General features: G+C 38.8%; 1 protein-coding gene across 1 annotated transcript in view; it reads right to left on the bottom strand.

The window, feature by feature from the left end:
- Positions 1-20,764, bottom strand: part of RASA2 (RAS p21 protein activator 2) — a gene marked incomplete in the record, with an annotated part of 722,923 nt that overhangs the window by 310,937 nt on the left and 391,222 nt on the right. Inside the window, 6 exon segments of the mRNA XM_053709823.1 lie at positions 1,445-1,519; positions 3,536-3,650; positions 3,841-3,989; positions 4,267-4,423; positions 4,615-4,716; positions 6,879-6,955. Of these exon segments, the coding sequence (XP_053565798.1) occupies positions 1,445-1,519; positions 3,536-3,650; positions 3,841-3,989; positions 4,267-4,423; positions 4,615-4,716; positions 6,879-6,955 (675 nt within the window).

Below are 20,764 nucleotides of genomic sequence, written 5' to 3' on the forward strand. Positions count from 1 at the left end.
TACCTTCCGTTAAAGAATCATCTTGTGCAACATTTTTAAGTGTCACTGCATGGTCTTTACCTTAGCACACTTTAAACACAAATGTAAAGGGGGTTCCGCCATGGCTATTAAACACATAGAACAACGTCTATCTGAAGGCTCTGACATGTTAAACAGACTTAGACAGCACTTAAATACAGAAAAATAAAATTTTAGAAAAAACAGTACTGTGCCTTTAAATAATAAAAAGCGCACACTTTTTTACTAAATCTCAAAAAATAACCCAATCTTTATGAAATTTTCACCATATGACCCTAATGCTTTGAAATGATTGCACAGTGAATTTCAAGTCAATTAACCCCTTAATGGCCAAACCGGAGCAAAGTAAAGCTGGCAACCGGTTAGCAAACTACAGCACCATGCCACAGCAATATGCTGTGGCCCTACCTTCCTTGGGGATTAGTTTTGATCGAAAATAAGCCTCTATGAAGTCCTCAAGTAATCTTTAGACCCTCCACGTGAAGCTGCATGAAGCTGTCTGTAATAACTGCGCAATTGAGGCGCGAAATTTAGGCCTTGTGGGGCCTTCACAAGCCTAAATAGGTGTCTAAATACATGCCATGTGGAATAAACCCCATAAAAACGTTCCAAATGTGATAAAACCTTGTAAAAAGATCAGATTTTTGTAATAAAATAATCGATTGCCCCTTAACAGTGTCCACCAGTGTTTTGAGCCCTTTTAAATAAGCCTTCTTTCTATACTAAGTCTCAGAATATGGCTTACCTTCCCCACATGGGGATTCTTGTCAGTCTTCTAGAAAAAAATTACTGAGCATACCTTATAGCAGTTAAGCCTGCAAACTGTTCCCCCCAACTGAAGTTTTCTTGTACTCCCCAGTCCTGTGTGGGAACAGCAATGGATTTTAGTTACAACATGCTAAAATCGTTTTCCTCTCAGCAGAAATCTTCATCACTTTCTGCCACAGAGTAAATAGTACAAACCGGCACTATTTAAAAATAAACTCTTGATTGAAGAAATAAAAACTACAAATCTAACACCACATTCACTTTACCCTCCCGTGGAGATGCTACTTGTTAGAGCGGCAAAGAGAATGACTGGGGGGGCGGAGACTGAGGGGGAGCTATATGGACAGCTCTGCTGTGTGCTCTCTTTGCCACTTCCTGTAGGGAATGAGAATATCCCACAAGTAAGGATGAATCCGTGGACTGGATACACCTTGTAAGAGAAAGCAGTATTTAAACACAAATAAAACAAATTTGAATAGCATCCCCTACTGGTTTTAAAGTGTATTAAGATTTCATGGTGCAATGTAATGGCCGTTTAGAACAGATATCAATGCTTACAAGCTAAATGACGGAACAAGCTGTATTTCATAATATTTTATATGTGAAGCAATTTTAAAATCCTGGTTAAACAAAGCAAGCACGTAAATAATTAAACAACCTTGTGAATATCAATATTGTCCCCTTCTTTAAGACGATTTGGATCTATTTCACAGGGTTTTGGAGAATCACAAATCTGAAAATAAAAACAAAAAAACAAAAAGTTCTGTTTCAGTCTAGTTGCCATAGTTCTCATTCAGTAAAGAAGGTGACTGGTCACAAATGGTAGTAGTGTGTCTTTAAAGGGATATTAAACAATGCTCCTTTGGTAAAAAAAAAAAAAAGTTAAATAAAAGAAAACATAAAAAGAATCAAGATTGTGTAAAAATCTGCAAATAACGTAAAGGGATAGTAAAGTCCAAATAAACTATCATGATTCAGATAGGGCATGTAATTTTAAACAACTTTTTAAATTACTTTTATCATCAAATTTGCTTTGTTCTCTTGGTATTCATAGTTGAAAGCTAAACCTAGGCAGGCTCAATTGCTAATTTCCAAGTCCTTGTAGGCCGCCTCTTATCTGAATGCATTGGACAGTTTTTTACAGCTAGAGGACGTTGGTTCATGTGTTTCATATAAATAACGTGCTAAAGCACATAGAGTTATTTAAGAGTCTGTCAAAAGATCAGAGTTAAGGAGGCAGTCTGCAGAAGCTTAGATACAAGGTAATTACAGGGGTAAAAAGTATATTTCTATAACAGTGTTGGTTATGCAAAACTGGGGAATGGTAAATAAAAAGATAATCTTTTTAATCAATAACATTTTTGGTGTTTACTATCCCTTTAATTGTTTTCTTGCAAAATTAGCACTTAGAGATTCTCAGTGTAGCCCCTGCCCCCCGTGTGGTAAGAGCAGAGGATTTTCAAAACCTAAGTATTCTTCTGTCAGTTCTGGGCATGAGCAAATCTGACTTCCTGTTACCTAGTTATTCACTAGCCTAGAAGTGTTATGACATCATGCAAAGATAAACCTTCCTGCAAAGACCTCTCCTCCAGGGCTCTGACAGGAAGTAAAGACACTGTACAAATGTAGTGTAAAAAATAAATGAAAGGTAAAATCGATTTAAAAAAAAAAAAAATCCTATTGCAATGATTTCTATTAAGTATAAGCTACTGCTTGGTGCTTTTTTATTACAACAGTTAGACGGACTGTTTAACATCCCTTTAAAGACAAATTTAAAGAGACAGACGGCTAGGTACAACTACACTTACTATTTTTTTATTATCATATTATATATTTATTTGTATAGCGCTGCAAAATTCCATAGCGTAGTACTCACCATGCTATTGTTTTTCCTCCAGTGTCTGCAACTCCTTCTGAAGCTGTTGTCTTATTTTAACCCCTTACAAATGTCTGTTAGTGACACTCCACATTCTCATACTGGATGAAGCCATCTTAGAGCTTAGCCATTTTCACACCCTGTCATAAAAGCAGTCACATTCACAGATCAGTGACTATGTCTTTTTGACTAGCGGCATTGTGCACTTAAGTTTAGCATGCATAATACAGAGTGAGGACGTTTTTATTATTGTTATGCAACATTTAACCTGTGTTTTTTCTTTGTTTGTTTTTTTTTTAAAGAAAAAAAGAGAAAAGATTCCACTCTATTTTTGCGCAAGCTAAACTGAAGTGCAGCATCACTGCATTGTGAACATGCACTGCATCTGTTACAGGGTGCAAGAATGTGTGTGCTCCAAGGTGGAAGTGCCCAGTATGAAGATGTAGAACTTTACCAATTCATACATGCAGTGGGTTAAGCTTCAGATAAGAGAGGAGAAGCAATAGGATGGTGAGCAGTAACCCTGATACTGTAATTGTACCCAGCAGTTTAATGACCCTTTAATTTTTAGTTAAAAAGTCACAAAAAAGTCACAGGAGACCACTAATATTTTCACTTTTATCTAGTGCATATTTTTTTTATTTGAGAAAGGAGTGTGAACAAATATAATATTGAGTGTGAAAGAGAGAAAATGTAAAACAATTTAAATAACTAAAATGATTGTGAAGGCATAGTAAGGTCTTTCATAGAAGAATACAAAAAGTGATATAAAAATGCAAGAAACAAGGGGAAAGGATACAATACTGCTGAAAGTAAATCTATTAAACCAGTGACCCAGCTGAAGACATTCGGTAAAAGTATGCTCATAATTACCTCATCAAGGACTTGTTTAAGGGTCACTTTAAGATAATGGTTCCCCACAATTTTCATGGTCTCATCTAAGCAGCGGGTAGCAAGCGAGTTACCCCTGAAGATCGTGTTTACTTCCCTTTGTAAGAAAAAGATATTCTAATAATCATGTTAACAAATTAAGAAATCTTATGGACCCAACAAACAGAACAGAAGATTCTGAAAAACTAAGGATTTATTACAGGAAAAGGGTACTATGGAAACAACCAATAATTCAGTATTAGATTGGCAAAAATGAATCAAGAGTATGAAAAAGCTTTAGGACTTACTGTGTCTCATTTAGGTCAAGCTGGGCAATAGCAGTCACAAAAGGGACCAGTTTTTGGTGGTGAAGCAGGAGCCGGACAAGAGGAAGGACTGCATCAAATTTATCACGACAAACATCTCCAAGAATATGAGCAGCAGAAGCATAGATGGGCTGCAGTGAGAAAGAACATGTATCAGTTAGATAAAGAAGCTGGCAACACAATCATATAAGAAAAACATACTTTAAAGTATGCTCCCAGCATTATTCTCTCTGATCTTTTATGCTATACCTACTGATTTATAATGCACAGTCCAATCTGCTTATAACCTCCCCCCCCCCCCCTCCCGCCGATGATGCACTCCATGCCCTGCTTTATACTCCCCATAAACTATCTTCACTTTCAGTAAACTCCATCCATCTTTTAACCTTAACTATACTGTATACCTACCTGAATGTCAGGTGATTTTAGAATTAGGCTTCTAAGAGGAACGTAATAGCTTGATGCCAACACATTGTCCTCTGCATAGCTGACGCTAAGCCGCAAAGACCCAAGGTCCTCATATTTGGAAGATTTATTCCCATTATCTTTCGGCTGTAGCAGATACCTAAATTCAGATATAAACATTAAACACACTCTGACTAGAACAATTAACCAAGACTTAATTAAGATAGGATTCTCCTGATAAGAATTAAACTCAACCACATAACGCTACTTATCAAACAATTAAAGTAGACGTGCTACCAACACCCTTACATTAGCCAAGCTGCAGAAGATTCTGAAAATAAGGCTCCTTACCATGCCCTGTGTGAAGAGTCACTTCTTAAAACCTTCACAGAAATTCTAATCTCTCCAAGAAAAACATCCTGAGCAAGATTCCCGTTGTTCCACAGATCAACCCTGGAAGAATGAAGAAATTCAAATAAAATCTGCATCTCACTATTCTGAAGATGGAATATAAATGGCTCATTTGCATATCACACACATATGCACTCAAAAGGAACACCGCCCAGCTTTTCTGCACTTATGCTTTTCTGCATAACATCTCCTATGCATGGCTACCACACCACTGAATGGTTTGACGGTCTATATTCAATAACCTCCTAATATATATGGAATTATTGTTTGTAAAATGCCTAAATTAAGCAAATAATGTGCTTCTACTGGACTAATGTAACATTAAGACTACTATGATCTTGTATATACCATGTTTGTTATAAATTTGTGTATGCTATAAATTAGTGTGTGCAATACTTGACCTATATGCAACTATCATTGATGTAGCTCTAGAAATATAACAGTTAATAACTTCACAAATATCAAAACAGTAAACAAACAAAAATGTCCGCACACACAAAAAAGACAGAAACGGACAGGTTATTAAGATCTCAAAAATAAGTGACAGTATTCGAGAATCTAAATATACCTAAAAGAGATACTTAAAATCGTTTTAGTTTCTGGAAATGCACACAAATCACATGCAATTATCTTGACCAGAATTCAAGGATATATAATCAAACTATTCAAAATAAAAAATATAACCAATATCCAGCAAAAGATTACACAATGCATAACTTTCTAATTTTTTTTTATCATCTTAGCAGGGATGGGGTCTGCACTCAACACAAGAAAACTGAAGTCACATGCAGCTACCTCTGCTTACCATCCAAGGTATGTCTGGAAAAACTGCACATATATGATGAAGGGGACAAGAAGATTAATAGGCGAGGATTAAAAAAAAAATATATGTTGTGGAAGGTATATAAGCCCTTGCTCACCTATTAAGTTGATTATTACAGATGAGACTTTCATATTTCTAAAGAAAGCAATGCAAACTGCATTTTTAATACGTTTATTTTAGGTTTATTTGTGCCTATATATAATAAAGACTGATAAAGAAAATAATCATAACCTACAGTTTTGTTTGAGCACACACAGATAATCCATTTATTAAAAAAAAAAAAAATCTACAAAGTCTTTGATAAAAATGTGTTAGTTGAAGAAGGGGCTTTAATTTAGTTTACTCTATAATAATATCTATATAATAATATAATATCTAGTTAAAAAAACACAGATATGATCATGTATAAAATTAATGATTATAAATTCAATTCATTTATCCATTCACAATATCATGCTTGCCCAAAGGTTTCATTAAAGGGACACTTAAGTCAATATTAGACTTTCATTATTCAGATAGAGAATGAAATTTTAAACAATTTACTTTCATTAACAAAATGTGCACAATATTTTTATATTTACACTCTTTGAGTCACCAGCTCCTACTGAGCATGTGCAAGAATTCACAGAATATATGTATATGTGTTTGTGATGGCTGTCACATGATACAGGGGGAGTGGAAATAAGCATAACTAAGAAATTTGTTGGAAAAAAAAAATCTACTACTCATTTGAAGTTCAGACTAAGTGCTATTGCACACATAGAGGGTTTAGAAAAATACATTAATCCCATCGTTCTGCTGCAAATATATGTACACAGAATCAATCAACCCCTTACAATTCAATTAGTTCAATGAATAGAAGATTCTGCACAAGGAGCTAAGTGTGTGCATGGAGGGGAAAGTAGTACAAATGAAAGGGAAATCTATAATGTTATTGTTTTAGTTAAATAAAAATATCATGATTATTTTTCTTTATACAATAAAGTATAGCATAAAAATTGTCCAAATACGAATGAACTTCTACTTAGCAGAGAGCTCTTATTATTTGTACGACAGCCATCTCTCTACTTGCAGGGACAACCCCTTTTTTTTAAATAGAATTTTATGAGGGCTGCCCCTGTGAGTGTTGGTGTGGACAACAACGCATAGACCAGCAAATTTTATAGAATCTGGAACTTATTGACTAGTGATTTAAATTGCGATTAAATCAAATTCACCCTGTGTATAGGGTTCATGAACTTTATGAAGGTTTGTGTGCTCCAAATGGAAAAATTCGATTTGAGATTGAGGGTGGGGCTGATCCCATTATTCCGTTTCTTACTATACTTGGTAAACCTTGTGGCACAAAGACAAAATATAGGGGTATAACAACAACACCAACCTCACTTCTAGTTTTTCAATGTCTTCTTCCTCCACCTGAAACAGGGACTTCTTGGTGTAACTGCTTGATCTGGTCACCTGCAAAGAGCTGCCTGTTAGAAACCAGTATTACAAAACAACTGAAGTAAAGTAGGGACAATATAACAAACACTAACATCTGCTGCTTTTCTACGCAGCCACTAGATAATAGACAAGTGAAAACTTATTGTCACAAAACACTCTAGAAAGATAGCAATTATCTAATCAGGCTTAACCCCAGACTGGCTAGAAAGTAGAATTAAAAAAAAAAAAAAAGAAGAAAAAAAAAAAAGTGTCCTAGGGCTTACATTAATAAGGACATTTTATTTGGCAGGGAAATAGAAAAGTCAGACCTATTCCTTTGGAAAACAGAATTTATGTTTACCTGATAAATTACTTTCTCCAACGGTGTGTCCGGTCCACGGCGTCATCCTTACTTGTGGGATATTCTCTTCCCCAACAGGAAATGGCAAAGAGCCCAGCAAAGCTGGTCACATGATCCCTCCTAGGCTCCGCCTACCCCAGTCATTCGACCGACGTTAAGGAGGAATATTTGCATAGGAGAAACCATATGGTACCGTGGTGACTGTAGTTAAAGAAAATAAATTATCAGACCTGATTAAAAAAACCAGGGCGGGCCGTGGACCGGACACACCGTTGGAGAAAGTAATTTATCAGGTAAACATAAATTCTGTTTTCTCCAACATAGGTGTGTCCGGTCCACGGCGTCATCCTTACTTGTGGGAACCAATACCAAAGCTTTAGGACACGGATGAAGGGAGGGAGCAAATCAGGTCACCTAAATGGAAGGCACCACGGTTTGCAAAACCTTTCTCCCAAAAATAGCCTCAGAAGAAGCAAAAGTATCAAACTTGTAAAATTTGGTAAAAGTGTGCAGTGAAGACCAAGTCGCTGCCCTACATATCTGATCAACAGAAGCCTCGTTCTTGAAGGCCCATGTGGAAGCCACAGCCCTAGTGGAATGAGCTGTGATTCTTTCGGGAGGCTGCCGTCCGGCAGTCTCGTAAGCCAATCTGATGATGCTTTTAATCCAAAAAGAGAGGTAGAAGTTGCTTTTTGACCTCTCCTTTTACCGGAATAAACAACAAACAAGGAAGATGTTCGTCTAAAATCCTTTGTAGCTTCTAAATAGAATTTTAGAGCGCGAACAACATCCAAATTGTGCAACAAACGTTCCTTCTTTGAAACTGGTTTCGGACACAGAGAAGGTACGATAATCTCCTGGTTAATGTTTTTGTTAGAAACAACTTTTGGAAGAAAAACAGAATTTATGTTTACCTGATAAATTACTTTCTCCAACGGTGTGTCCGGTCCACGGCGTCATCCTTACTTGTGGGATATTCTCTTCCCCAACAGGAAATGGCAAAGAGCCCAGCAAAGCTGGTCACATGATCCCTCCTAGGCTCCGCCTACCCCAGTCATTCGACCGACGTTAAGGAGGAATATTTGCATAGGAGAAACCATATGTTACCGTGGTGACTGTAGTTAAAGAAAATAAATTATCAGACCTGATTAAAAAAACCAGGGCGGGCCGTGGACCGGACACACCGTTGGAGAAAGTAATTTATCAGGTAAACATAAATTCTGTTTTCTCCAACATAGGTGTGTCCGGTCCACGGCGTCATCCTTACTTGTGGGAACCAATACCAAAGCTTTAGGACACGGATGAAGGGAGGGAGCAAATCAGGTCACCTAAATGGAAGACACCACGGCTTGCAAAACCTTTCTCCCAAAAAATAGCCTCAGAAGAAGCAAAAGTATCAAATTTGTAAAATTTAGAAAAAGTGTGCAGTGAAGACCAAGTCGCTGCCTTACATATCTGATCAACAGAAGCCTCGTTCTTGAAGGCCCATGTGGAAGCCACAGCCCTAGTGGAGTGAGCTGTGATTCTTTCAGGAGGCTGCCGTCCGGCAGTCTCATAAGCCAATCGGATAATGCTTTTAATCCAGAAGGAGAGAGAGGTAGAAGTTGCTTTTTTGACCTCTCCGTTTACAAGAATAAACAACAAACAAAGACGAAGTTTGTCTGAAATCCTTAGTAGCTGCTAAGTAAAATTTGAGAGCACGAACTACATCCAAGTTGTGCAACAAACGTTCCTTCTTTGAAACTGGATTAGGACACAAAGAAGGCACAACTATCTCCTGGTTAATGTTTTTGTTAGAAACAACTTTCGGAAGAAAACCAGGTTTAGTACGCAAAACCACCTTATCTGCATGGAACACCAGATAAGGAGAAGAACACTGCAGAGCAGATAATTCTGAAACTCTTCTAGCAGAAGAAATTGCAACCAAAAACAAAACTTTCCAAGATAATAACTTAATATCAACGGAATGTAAGGGTTCAAACGGAACCCCCTGAAGAACTGAAAGAACTAGGTTGAGACTCCAAGGAGGAGTCAAAATTTTGTAAACAGGCTTGATTCTAATCAGAGCCTGAACAAAGGCTAGAACATCTGGCACAGCTGCCAGCTTTTTGTGAAGTAACACAGACAAGGCAGAAATCTGTCCCATCAAGGAACTTGCAGATAATCCTTTTTCCAATCCTTCTCGAAGGAAGGATAGACTCTTAGGAATCTTAACCTTGTCCCAAGGGAATCCTGCAGATTCACACCAACAGATATACCAAATTATGTGGTAATTTTTCTGGTTACAGGCTTTCAGGCCTGAACAAGAGTATTAATAACAGAATCTGAGAACCCTCGCTTTGATAAGATCAAGCGTTCAATCTCCAAGCAGTCAGCTGGAGTGGGTCGAACGGACCTAGAACAAGAAGGTCTCGTCTCAAAGGTAGCTTCCATGGTGGAGCCGATGACATATTCACCAGATCTGCATACCAAGTCCTGCGTGGCCACGCAGGAGCTATCAAAATCACCGACGCCCTCTCCTGATTGATCCTGGCTACCAGCCTGGGGATGAGAGGAAACGGCGGGAACACATAAGCTAGTTTGAAGGTCCAAGGTGCTACTAGTGCATCCACTAGAGCCGCCTTGGGATCCCTGGATCTGTACCCGTAGTAAGGAACTCTGAAGTTCTGACGAGAGGCCATCAGATCCATGTCTGGAATGCCCCACGGTTGAGTGACTTGGGCAAAGATTTCCGGATGGAGTTCCCACTCCCCCGGATGCAATGTCTGACGACTCAGAAAATCCGCTTCCCAATTTTCCACTCCTGGGATGTGGATAGCAGACAGGTGGCAGGAGTGAGACTCCGCCCATAGAATGATTTTGGTCACTTCTTCCATCGCTAGGGAACTCCTTGTTCCCCCCTGATGGTTGATGTATGAACTTGGCCCTCGCTAGCTGAGGCCAAGCTTTGAGAGCATTGAATATCGCTCTCAGTTCCAGAATATTTATCGGTAGAAGAGATTCTACCCGAGACCAAAGACCCTGAGCTTTCAGGGATCCCCAGACCGCGCCCCAGCCCATCAGACTGGCGTCGGTCGTGACAATGACCCACTCTGGTCTGCGGAAGGTCATCCCTTGTGACAGGTTGTCCAGGGACAGCCACCAACGGAATGAGTCTCTGGTCCTCTGATTTACTTGTATCTTCGGAGACAAGTCTGAATAGTCCCCATTCCACTGACTGAGCATGAACAGTTGTAATGGTCTTAGATGAATGCGCACAAAAGGAACTATGTCCATTGCCGCTACCATCAAACCTATCACTTCCATGCACTGCGCTATGGAAGGAAGAGGAACGGAATGAAGTATCCGACAAGAGTCTAGAAGTTTTGTTTTTCTGGCTTCTGTCAGAAAAATCCTCATTTCTAAGGAGTCTATTATAGTTCCCAAGAAGGGAACCCTCGTTGACGGAGATAGAGAACTCTTTTCCACGTTCACTTTCCATCCGTGAGATCGGAGAAAGGCCAGGACAATGTCCGTGTGAGCCTTTACTTGAGGAAGGGACGACGCTCGAATCAGAATGTCGTCCAAGTAAGGTACTACAGCAATGCCCCTTGGTCTTAGCACCGCCAGAAGGGACCCTAGTACCTATGAGAAAATCCTAGGAGCAGTGGCTAATCCGAAAGAAAACGCCACGAACTGGAAATGCTTGTCCAGGAATGCAAACCTTAGGAACCGATGATGTTCCTTGTGGATAGGAATATGTAGATACGCATCCTTGAAATCCACCTTGGTCATGAATTGACCTTCCTGGATGGAAGGAAGAAGTGTTCGAATGGTTACCATCTTGAACGATGGAACCTTGAGAAACTTGTTCAAGATCTTGAGATCTAAGATTGGTCTGAACGTTCCCTCTTTTTTGGGAACTATGAACAGATTGGAGTAGAACCCCATCCCTTGTTCTCCTAATGGAACAGGATGAATCACTCCCATTTTTAGCAGGTCTTCTACCCAATGTAAGAATGCCTGTCTTCTTATGTGGTCTGAAGACAACTGAGACCTGTGGAACCTCCCCCTTGGAGGAAGCCCCTTGAACTCCAGAGAATAACCTTGGGAGACTATTTCTAGCGCCCAAGGATCCAGAACATCTCTTGCCCAAGCCTGAGCGAAGAGAGAGAGTCTGCCCCCCACCAGATCCGGTCCCGGATCGGGGGCCCGCATTTCATGCTGTCTTGGTAGCAGTGGCAGGTTTCCTGGCCTGCTTTCCTTTGTTCCAGCCTTGCATAGGTCTCCAGGCTGGATTGGCTTGAGAAGTATTACCTTCCTGCTTAGAGGACGTAGCCCTTGGGGCTGATCCGTTTCTGCGAAAGGGACAAAACTTAGGTTTATTTTTGGTCTTGAAAAGACCTATCCTGAGGAAGGGCGTGGCCCTTGCCCCCAGTGATATCAGAGATAATCTCTTTCAAGTCAGGGCCAAAGAGTGTTTTCCCCTTGAAAGGAATGTCAAGCAATTTGTTCTTGGAAGACGCATCCGCTGCCCAAGATTTTAACCAAAGCGCTCTGCGCCACAATAGCAAACCCAGAATTTTTTCGCCGCTAACCTAGCCAATTGCAAGGTGGCGTCTAGGGTGAAAGAATTAGCCAATTTAAGAGCACGAATTCTGTCCATAATCTCCTCATAAGAAGAAGAATTACTAATAATCGCCTTTCCTAGCTCATCAAACTAGAAACACGCGGCTGCAGTGACAGGGACAATGCATGCAATTGGTTGTAGAAGGGAACCTTGCTGAACAAACATCTTTTTTTAGCAGACCTTCTCATTTTTTATCCATAGGATCTTGGAAAGCACAACTATCTTCTATGGGTATAGTGGCGCGCTTGTGTAGAGTAGAAACCGCCCCCTCGACCTTGGGGACTGTCTGCCATCAGTCCTTTCTGGGGTCGACTATAGGAAAACAATTTTTTAAATATGGGGGGAGGTACTAAAGGTATACCGGGCCTGTCCCATTCTTTACTAACAATGTACGCCACCCGCTTGGATATAGGAAAAGCTTCGGGGGGCCCCGGGGCCTCTAAGAACTTTTCCATTTTACATAGTGGTTCTGGAATGACCAGATAATCACAATCATCCAAATTGGATAACACCTCCTTAAGCAGAGCGCGGAGATGTTCCAACTTAAATTTAAAAGTAATCACATCAGGTTCAGCTTGTTGAGAAATGTTTCCTGAATCTGAAATTTCTCCCTCAGACAAAACCTCCCTGGCCCCCTCAGACTGGTGTAGGGGCCCTTCAGAAACCATATCATCAGCGTTCTCATGCTCTACAGAATTTACTAAAACAGAGCAGTCGCGCTTTCGCTGATAAGTGGGCATATTGGCTAAAATGTTTTTGATAGAATTATCCATTACAGCCGTTAAATGTTGCATAGTAAGGAGTATTGGCGCACTAGATGTACTAGGGGCCTCCTGTATGGGCAAGACTAGTGTAGACGAAGGAGGGGATGATGCAGTACCATGCTTACTCCCCTCACTTGAGGAATCATCTTGGGCATCATTTTTACTAAAATTTTTTATGACATAAAATACATATAGTGAAATGAGAAGGAACCTTGGTTTCCCCACAGTCAGAACACAATCTATCTGGTAGTTCAGACATGTTAAACAGGCATAAACTTGATAACAAAGCACAAAAAACGTTTTAAAATAAAACCGTTACTGTCACTTTAAATTTTAAACTAAACACACTTTATTACTACAATTGCGAAAAAGTATGAAGGAATTGTTCAAAATTCACCAAAATTTCACCACAGTGTCTTAAAGCCTTAAAAGTATTGCACACCAAATTTGGAAGCTTTAACCCTTAAAATAACGGAACCGGAGCCGTTTTTATATTTAACCCCTTTACAGTCCCTGGAATCTGCATTGCTGAGACCCAACCAAGCCCAAAGGGGAATACGATACCAAATGATGCCTTCAGAAAGACTTTTCTATGTATCAGAGCTCCACACACATGCAGCTGCATGCCATGCTGTCCTCAAAAACAAGTGCGCCATACCGGCGCGAAAATGAGGCTCTGACTATGATTAGGGAAAGCCCCTAAAGAATAAGGTGTCTAAAACAGTGCCTGCCGATATAATCATATCAAAATACCCAGAATAAATGATTCCTCAAGGCTAAATATGTGTTAATAATGAATCGATTTAGCCCAGAAAAAGTCTACAGTCTTAATAAGCCCTTGTGAAGCCCTTATTTACTATCTTAATAAACATGGCTTACCGGATCCCATAGGGAAAATGACAGCTTCCAGCATTACATCGTCTTGTTAGAATGTGTCATACCTCAAGCAGTAAGAGACTGCACACTGTTCCCCCAACTGAAGTTAATTGCTCTCAACAGTCCTGTGTGGAACAGCCATGGATTTTAGTTACGGTGCTAAAATCATTTTCCTCATACAAACAGAAATCTTCATCTCTTTTCTGTTTCTGAGTAAATAGTACATACCAGCACTATTTTAAAATAACAAACTCTTGATTGAATAATAAAAACTACAGTTAAACACTAAAAAACTCTAAGCCATCTCCGTGGAGATGTTGCCTGTACAACGGCAAAGAGAATGACTGGGGTAGGCGGAGCCTAGGAGGGATCATGTGACCAGCTTTGCTGGGCTCTTTGCCATTTCCTGTTGGGGAAGAGAATATCCCACAAGTAAGGATGACGCCGTGGACCGGACACACCTATGTTGGAGAAACCAGGTTTAGTACGTAAAACCACCTTATCTGCATGGAACACCAGATAAGGAGGAGAACACTGCAGAGCAGATAATTCTGAAACTCTTCTAGCAGAAGAAATTGCAACTAAAAACAAAACTTTCCAAGATAATAACTTAATATCAACGGAATGTAAGGGTTCAAACGGAACCCCCTGAAGAACTGTTAAACACTAAAAAACTCTAAGCCATCTCCGTGGAGATGTTGCCTGTACAACGGCAAAGAGAATGACTGGGGTAGGCGGAGCCTAGGAGGGATCATGTGACCAGCTTTGCTGGGCTCTTTGCCATTTCCTGTTGGGGAAGAGAATATCCCACAAGTAAGGATGACGCCGTGGACCGGACACACCTATGTTGGAGAAAGAGAATTTTTTTTTTAAACTTACAAATACATTTCTTTCTTTTGGATGATGAGAGTCCATGGGTGTCCATAACATGTGGGATATATTTCCTGCCTCACAAGAGCTTTAATCTCTCCGACCTCCTTTCCCCACTCAGTTTACGTATAGCCGAGCAGAAGAGAGAGACAGAAAAGGTAGGAAAGACTGAAAGCAGAGTTAAGAGGTGCAAATAACAATTGTTGCCCATATAGCGAAAACCCGGATGTGTCCTATGGACACTCATCGTCCCCAAAGAAAAGGAAATTTAAGTATAAATTTGTAAGATGATGAGAGTCCATAGGTATCCATAACATGTGGGATACAATACCCAAGCCGAGAGTCCATGTCCAAATTGTGTAGAAGGCATTCCATATGGTTAGATGGTTTTGGGCACAGTAAAGGAAAAACAATTTCCTGATTAATATTTTCTGAAGACATTACCTTCAGAAGAAAATCATATTTAGTCTGGAGGACCGCTTTATCCTGATGAAAAACCAAGAAGGGATGATCAGAAGACAGAGCAGACCATTCAGAAATTCTTCTAGCGGAAGAAATGACTAGAAGAAAGAGAACCTTCCAAGAAAATAACTTTAGGTCCAGAGCGGAGACCTTGCAAAACAGAACCAGATTCAAATTGCAAGAGGGAAAATTGGCCTAATAACAGGGCAAATTCTCCAAGGCTTGAACAAATGTTTGATCTGGTAATTTGGCATTCTTTTTGTGAAACATAACAGATAATCTGACGCTTTAAGAACCAGCCGATAAACCTTTATCAGTCCATCCTGAAGGAACTGAAAAATGTTGGGGATTCTAAAAGATTTCAAAGAGAAACCTCTAGAAGAACACCAAAGAAAGTAAGTTTTACAAAACTTATGATAAATTCTCTGTGTGACAGGCTTTCTGTCTTGCAGTAGAGAAAACAGAATCTGAGAAGCCTCTGTTTTTGAGCACTAGGTGTTCAACCTCCACACCATCAAATTCAGGGATTTGAGATCCAGATGATACAAGGGTCCTTGAGACAGCAGATCTTTAAAATGTTAAAAAGAAGGTGGCGCAAAACGAATTGCTGATTCCCAAAGATACGCTAATAAAAACCATGCACAGAATATGTATTCCTGATTTCTGTTAACTCATAACATTTCAAAACATTTTGGTTCATATGAATAATAATAGAACACACTAAACAGATAAATCTCTTAAAATACATGTTTATTTATACAAGGAGTGGGTAATTACCCGTTTAAAATTGTTAGACACCGGTGTCTAATTTTAAATTGTGTAGAGACTATGCAGTGGTTAAAATAAATGGTAATACAATCTGAAATAATAAAATATATAACCAATAAGTTTAATTTACGCAATTGTGACACTCAACCGTGTCTATGTGAACACAGATTCTTATGAATGTTCTGTCTCTGTTAAGATTTGCTGTATGCTGGTTTTTGCTTAACAAATTTCAAGATATGTTTAAATATCGCTGTTAGAAGTACTGCTGGTTAAACTTGACATGTATGTATAGAGTCTTAAATGCCTTTGATATTGGCTGATGGCATCAAATATGATGATGATGTAAATTGCTGTAGGTAGCGTTTAATGTTAGTTGTAGAATTACTTTTTGAAACAGATGAAAACACGTTTAACTTACGTGAATGTGTGGATCTTCAGCCTTTCGGCCCAAAGTTACCTTAGTTGTTGTTGTTACGGCAAGTGTAATTCCATAGTTATACTGTTGCCGGTTTTCCGATATTCACAGTGCACTGTGATTACAATGGATAGTTAGTTTGGTGGTGCCGGAAGAGTCTCCGGTTTCTTGACTGTCCTGGTGGAGTATACCTGTACGACCTCCGGTTTTATCAGATGTCTGCTTCTCTGTTATCTCCGTAAACCGCTAATGTGGTTTTTCGTGTTCACTGGTGGAGTACTTCATGTACAGCCTCCGGTTTCCCAGGTTGTCTGCTTCTCGGTTGTCCTAGTAATCAGCTTGTGGGTATATCATTTTTTTACGCATTTCGGCTTACAGCCTTCCTCAAGATACCGGATAGAGTCGTCATCTCGCTTTTTTTTTTTTAAAGCCCATTTGATTTACGCCCATTTTCTTTTAACTCTTTGATCTTAGCGTCTTGTTATCCAGCTTAAAATTCATGTTTTACAATTCATGTTCTATAATTTTCTTCTTGCGATAGTTTGTGATTTGGAAGTCATTATATTTTTGTTACATGTTATTGTTTTCTAGGAATACATATTGATTTTAATTACATTGTTATTTAATTCACTAATATTCTCCTAATTTGGAATACTTTCTCTGTAATTGACAATATTGCTTTTGTCGCTTTAGATATATATTGTACAGTTATGTAATGGTTCATGAGAGCTAGTAGATTAACATTGTGAATAAATATTGTCATAGATCTACATGTGTTAAATCGAAAACTTACTAATATTTGGATCTAATATCCAAATATTATATAAAACTAAAATGGTATAAGAAAAAAAATAATGAAAACAAAAAATACATAACATATGAATGCCTGAATAACGTGGAATATCAATATCTATGAGTTGGCATATATCAGACTCTTATGATCCTATAGGGATCGGAAGCTGTAGTGAATATGCACATACATATAACATCTAAAATAGTAATAGTAATAGCAATAAGAGCGGGAAGCTTGGATCCCGACGGAGGGTGAGCAAAACGGCCGCCACTTAACAGGCGCAACAGCCGACCCACGACCCGGGTCACCTCTTGGAGGAACAGTGCTCCTGAGTGGAGAGACGACTATAAGTGGCAAAGAGATAAGTATGCCTACAAAACCGGAGAGCCAACAAGCAATTCCAAAGTAAGGTACTTTTACTGTTTATTATCTGGAAGATCCGGTGTGGGGGGAACGAAGAATAAGGGAGACAAGACAAGGTCAAGGTCAGATATGCACTTGTGATAATGTGTACTGGGGAATAGGAAACGAATTGTTGGAACATTGGTCAAGGTTGGAGGTCCCAAATAAGTCAAGGCCTGTCTATGTATGGACAATCAGCGTAATAAGCCCCCCCTACATGTAACAACATATTGATACAAGCAGTGTCCCCCCCACGAAGAGTAACATATACAATTTAAGGCGACTAGGAGAGATTTAACAGTCGTATTGTTTGCATATGGTATCAAGGTGCTTATTGCTTAAGCGAAGCAGTGCTGCAGCAGTAGCGCTGGGAGTAAGAAAAGTTGGTCACTACAGCTGTCGCCAGCCAGGTACCGCAAGGTGGGTGAAGCCCTGGCGGAGCAGGAAAGTGAGGAATATAATCTCTCTATTTTTTATCCGGTGTTTCCCTGGGTTAATGGATAAGGGCTACATTGATCTTGGCTTATACTCAGGCGGTTATAAATCAAAAATAACTGGCGAGTGGAAGAGGAGACATATAGGCTTATGAACGTTATTTAATACTGCCAGTCTAAGACTTTGTTACGGATCTAGTGAAAGAGGGGCTATATAAGACTATAAGAGCTGTTGAATGCTACCAGTCCAAGGTTTTATTATCTGTCCAGGCAGGAGCCTATAGCAAAAAAAAAAAAAAAGAAAGAAAAAAAAGGAAAAGAGAAAAAGAGGAAAAGAAGGAAAGGAAAGAAAAAAGAAAAGAAAAGAGGCAGTTATAAATAAAGAGAAACACCTGCAGCTTGCTGCGCCTATTACCAGAAAGGCTCTTTATAGAGACTGTTGAAAACTAATTATAAGAACTATTTGTAAAGAATTGATCTACTCAGAGCACTTTAAGAGCTATAAATTAAGCTATACCCAATTTTTTTTTCTTTTTTTTGTGGCAAGACATGAAGCGCTAGGTTCTCATAGTATTGTAATAGGCTAAGATTTTAATGCTATATAAATGCAATAAGTTAAGAAAATGCTAAGAAAGTTAAATGTCTAACTGTGGTCAGATAAAACCGTTGAAAGAATATACTTAATAATAGTTTATAAAGACCTGCTTGTAAACTTGTCAGGCACTGGGTATATAAGGAAAAAGAAATATATCGATATCCATAGATAAATGATTGTTTCTAAAAATACAGACAATTGTTTCTTGATGCAGAATTAGGCATTACCACAGTCAGTCACACTTCATACGAATAGAGTGTTAATACACCTTTAGAATTTACCCTTCACATTCCAACCACTTCCCTCCCTTTGTCCTTTTTCCCCTTTTTTTTCCACCCTCTGTCTGTCCACCCACGTGGATTGTTTAGGCCACCACTAGGCCCTGTTTAGTTTAAAATACCCATACACACACATATGGAAAGATTTGTCACCATTAAAAATAAATCACTGGCAATGCCACCAAAAGGGAAAGAAAAAAAAACGCCAAAAAGAAACAGCTTAGATACAGAGAATAGAAGCTTGTTAGAAACATCAAATATGCAGATAATGGAGTCACAGGATTTAGTAAAGCAACTATCAGATATTATGTTGCCCCAATTTGATCAGGTAAAGAGGGACATTTCAGAGTTTAGGGCAGAAGTTAAACAGTTTTCAGAGAGGTTACAAGAAGCAGAAATTAGAATATCTGACCTAGAAGACACGAATGTTAAACATGAAGCTAAATTAGCGGAACAATCTAGCCAAATACATATGCTCCAAAACAAGGTCGAGGAATTAGAGGACCGAGCTAGACGAAGTAATGTCAGAATTATAGGACTCCCAGAGACAGAGGAATTTCAGGACTTAATACACTTTACGGCAATACAGCTACCCCTAGGATTAGGTATGCAAATCCCCCCACAAGGGATACAGGTTGAAAGAGCGCACAGAGTAGGTAGCGCCAGAACTTACACGGACGGTAGGGTTAAGATTAGACCAGTTATTGTCAAGTACTTGAACTTTCAAGATAAAGCCATGATTATGAGTCAATATAGGAAAAAATTCCCAGTAAAGATAGGAGAGTATAACATTTTGCTTTTCCAAGATTTTTCAGTAGAAACGTCCAAAAAACGTAAGGAAATGGTACCTATTTGTACAAGCTTAATTAAATTAGGCCTGAAAGCCTCAATTATATATCCAGCCAAAATCAAAATTTTTAACGAACAAGGAAACGTTCTATTGAATAGTTACGAAGAAGCGAAAGATTTCCTATACTCTAGACAGATTTCTCAGTAACAGAGCACAGCAGAAAGTACCCTTAAAAGGATACTAACCAGGTTCTAAATAAGAATAAAGATGGCGAGGATGAATAGTGTTGATGTCATGGCTAATAGGTTAGAACCTCCAAGAGAAGTTATGTTTACAGTTTTAGCTGAGCAAAGGTGTTCTCAGCACTTTGGGGCGATACGGAGAAGGTTTTCTCTGTACCGGGTTTTTATATTATGCATGGTTTCTTGTTTATTGTGTTTTATGTTGTTTTTTTTTTTTTTTTTTTTTTTTTTTTTTCTCTTCTCTCCTTTCTTTGTTCTGTTCCTCTCTAGCAATACGCGATTGGGTACACTAGACTATTTGACTATTTGATGGCTGAACAAGTATATTTGATTATTATTTGATGGCTGAACAAGTAAAGGTAATATCATGGAATGTGGGAGGGATTTCCTCTTTATGGAAACGGAAAAATATTCTGAAACAATGTAAAAAAAATAATGCAGACATAATTATGCTTCAAGAGACACACCTAAAACAACAGGAACTAGATAAACTTAAAGTAGGATGGGTAGAGGAGGTGATTGCAACGCCTTGCACGACAAGAAAAAGAGGTGTAGCAATTATATTAAATAAAAAATTAGAGTACAAAATTATGGAGAAGGAATTAGATTCAGAAGGAAGGTTTGCAATCTTACATATTATAGCATATAATAGACCTCTGATCCTATGCAATATCTATGGCCCGAATAGCCTAGACAAAACTTTCTGGAATAAGATTCAAGTCAAACTAATGAAATATGGTACACAGAACATAATACTGGGAGGCGATCTAAACATGGTGATGTATCCAACATTGGATAGGTTGAAACCCTCTAGGAATAGTAATAGCCGAGCAGAAACCAAAATACTTAAGAATTTATGTAAGAATTTAAGACTTAAAGATATCTGGAGAATCCAGAACCCAGATGTAAAATGTTTCTCTTGTATATCACACAGCCATAAAACTATGTCCAGGATAGATGCTTTCTTGATTTCGGAAAATTTATTAGGTACAGAAATATCAACAGATATCAAAGAAGTAGTAATATCAGACCATGCGATTGTCGTTTTAAACTTTAAATTCAAGGGGGCTAAAAGAGTTTTTTTTTCCTACATACTTAAGCACAAATGTTCAATTTAAGGGCTGGTTAAAAAGAAAATGGCAGGAATATTTTTACTACAATAAGGAATATGAAAATAATTACGAAA

Source organism: Bombina bombina, chromosome 4 (genome assembly GCF_027579735.1).
Source record: "Bombina bombina isolate aBomBom1 chromosome 4, aBomBom1.pri, whole genome shotgun sequence".
Classification (NCBI taxonomy): domain Eukaryota; kingdom Metazoa; phylum Chordata; class Amphibia; order Anura; family Bombinatoridae; genus Bombina; species Bombina bombina.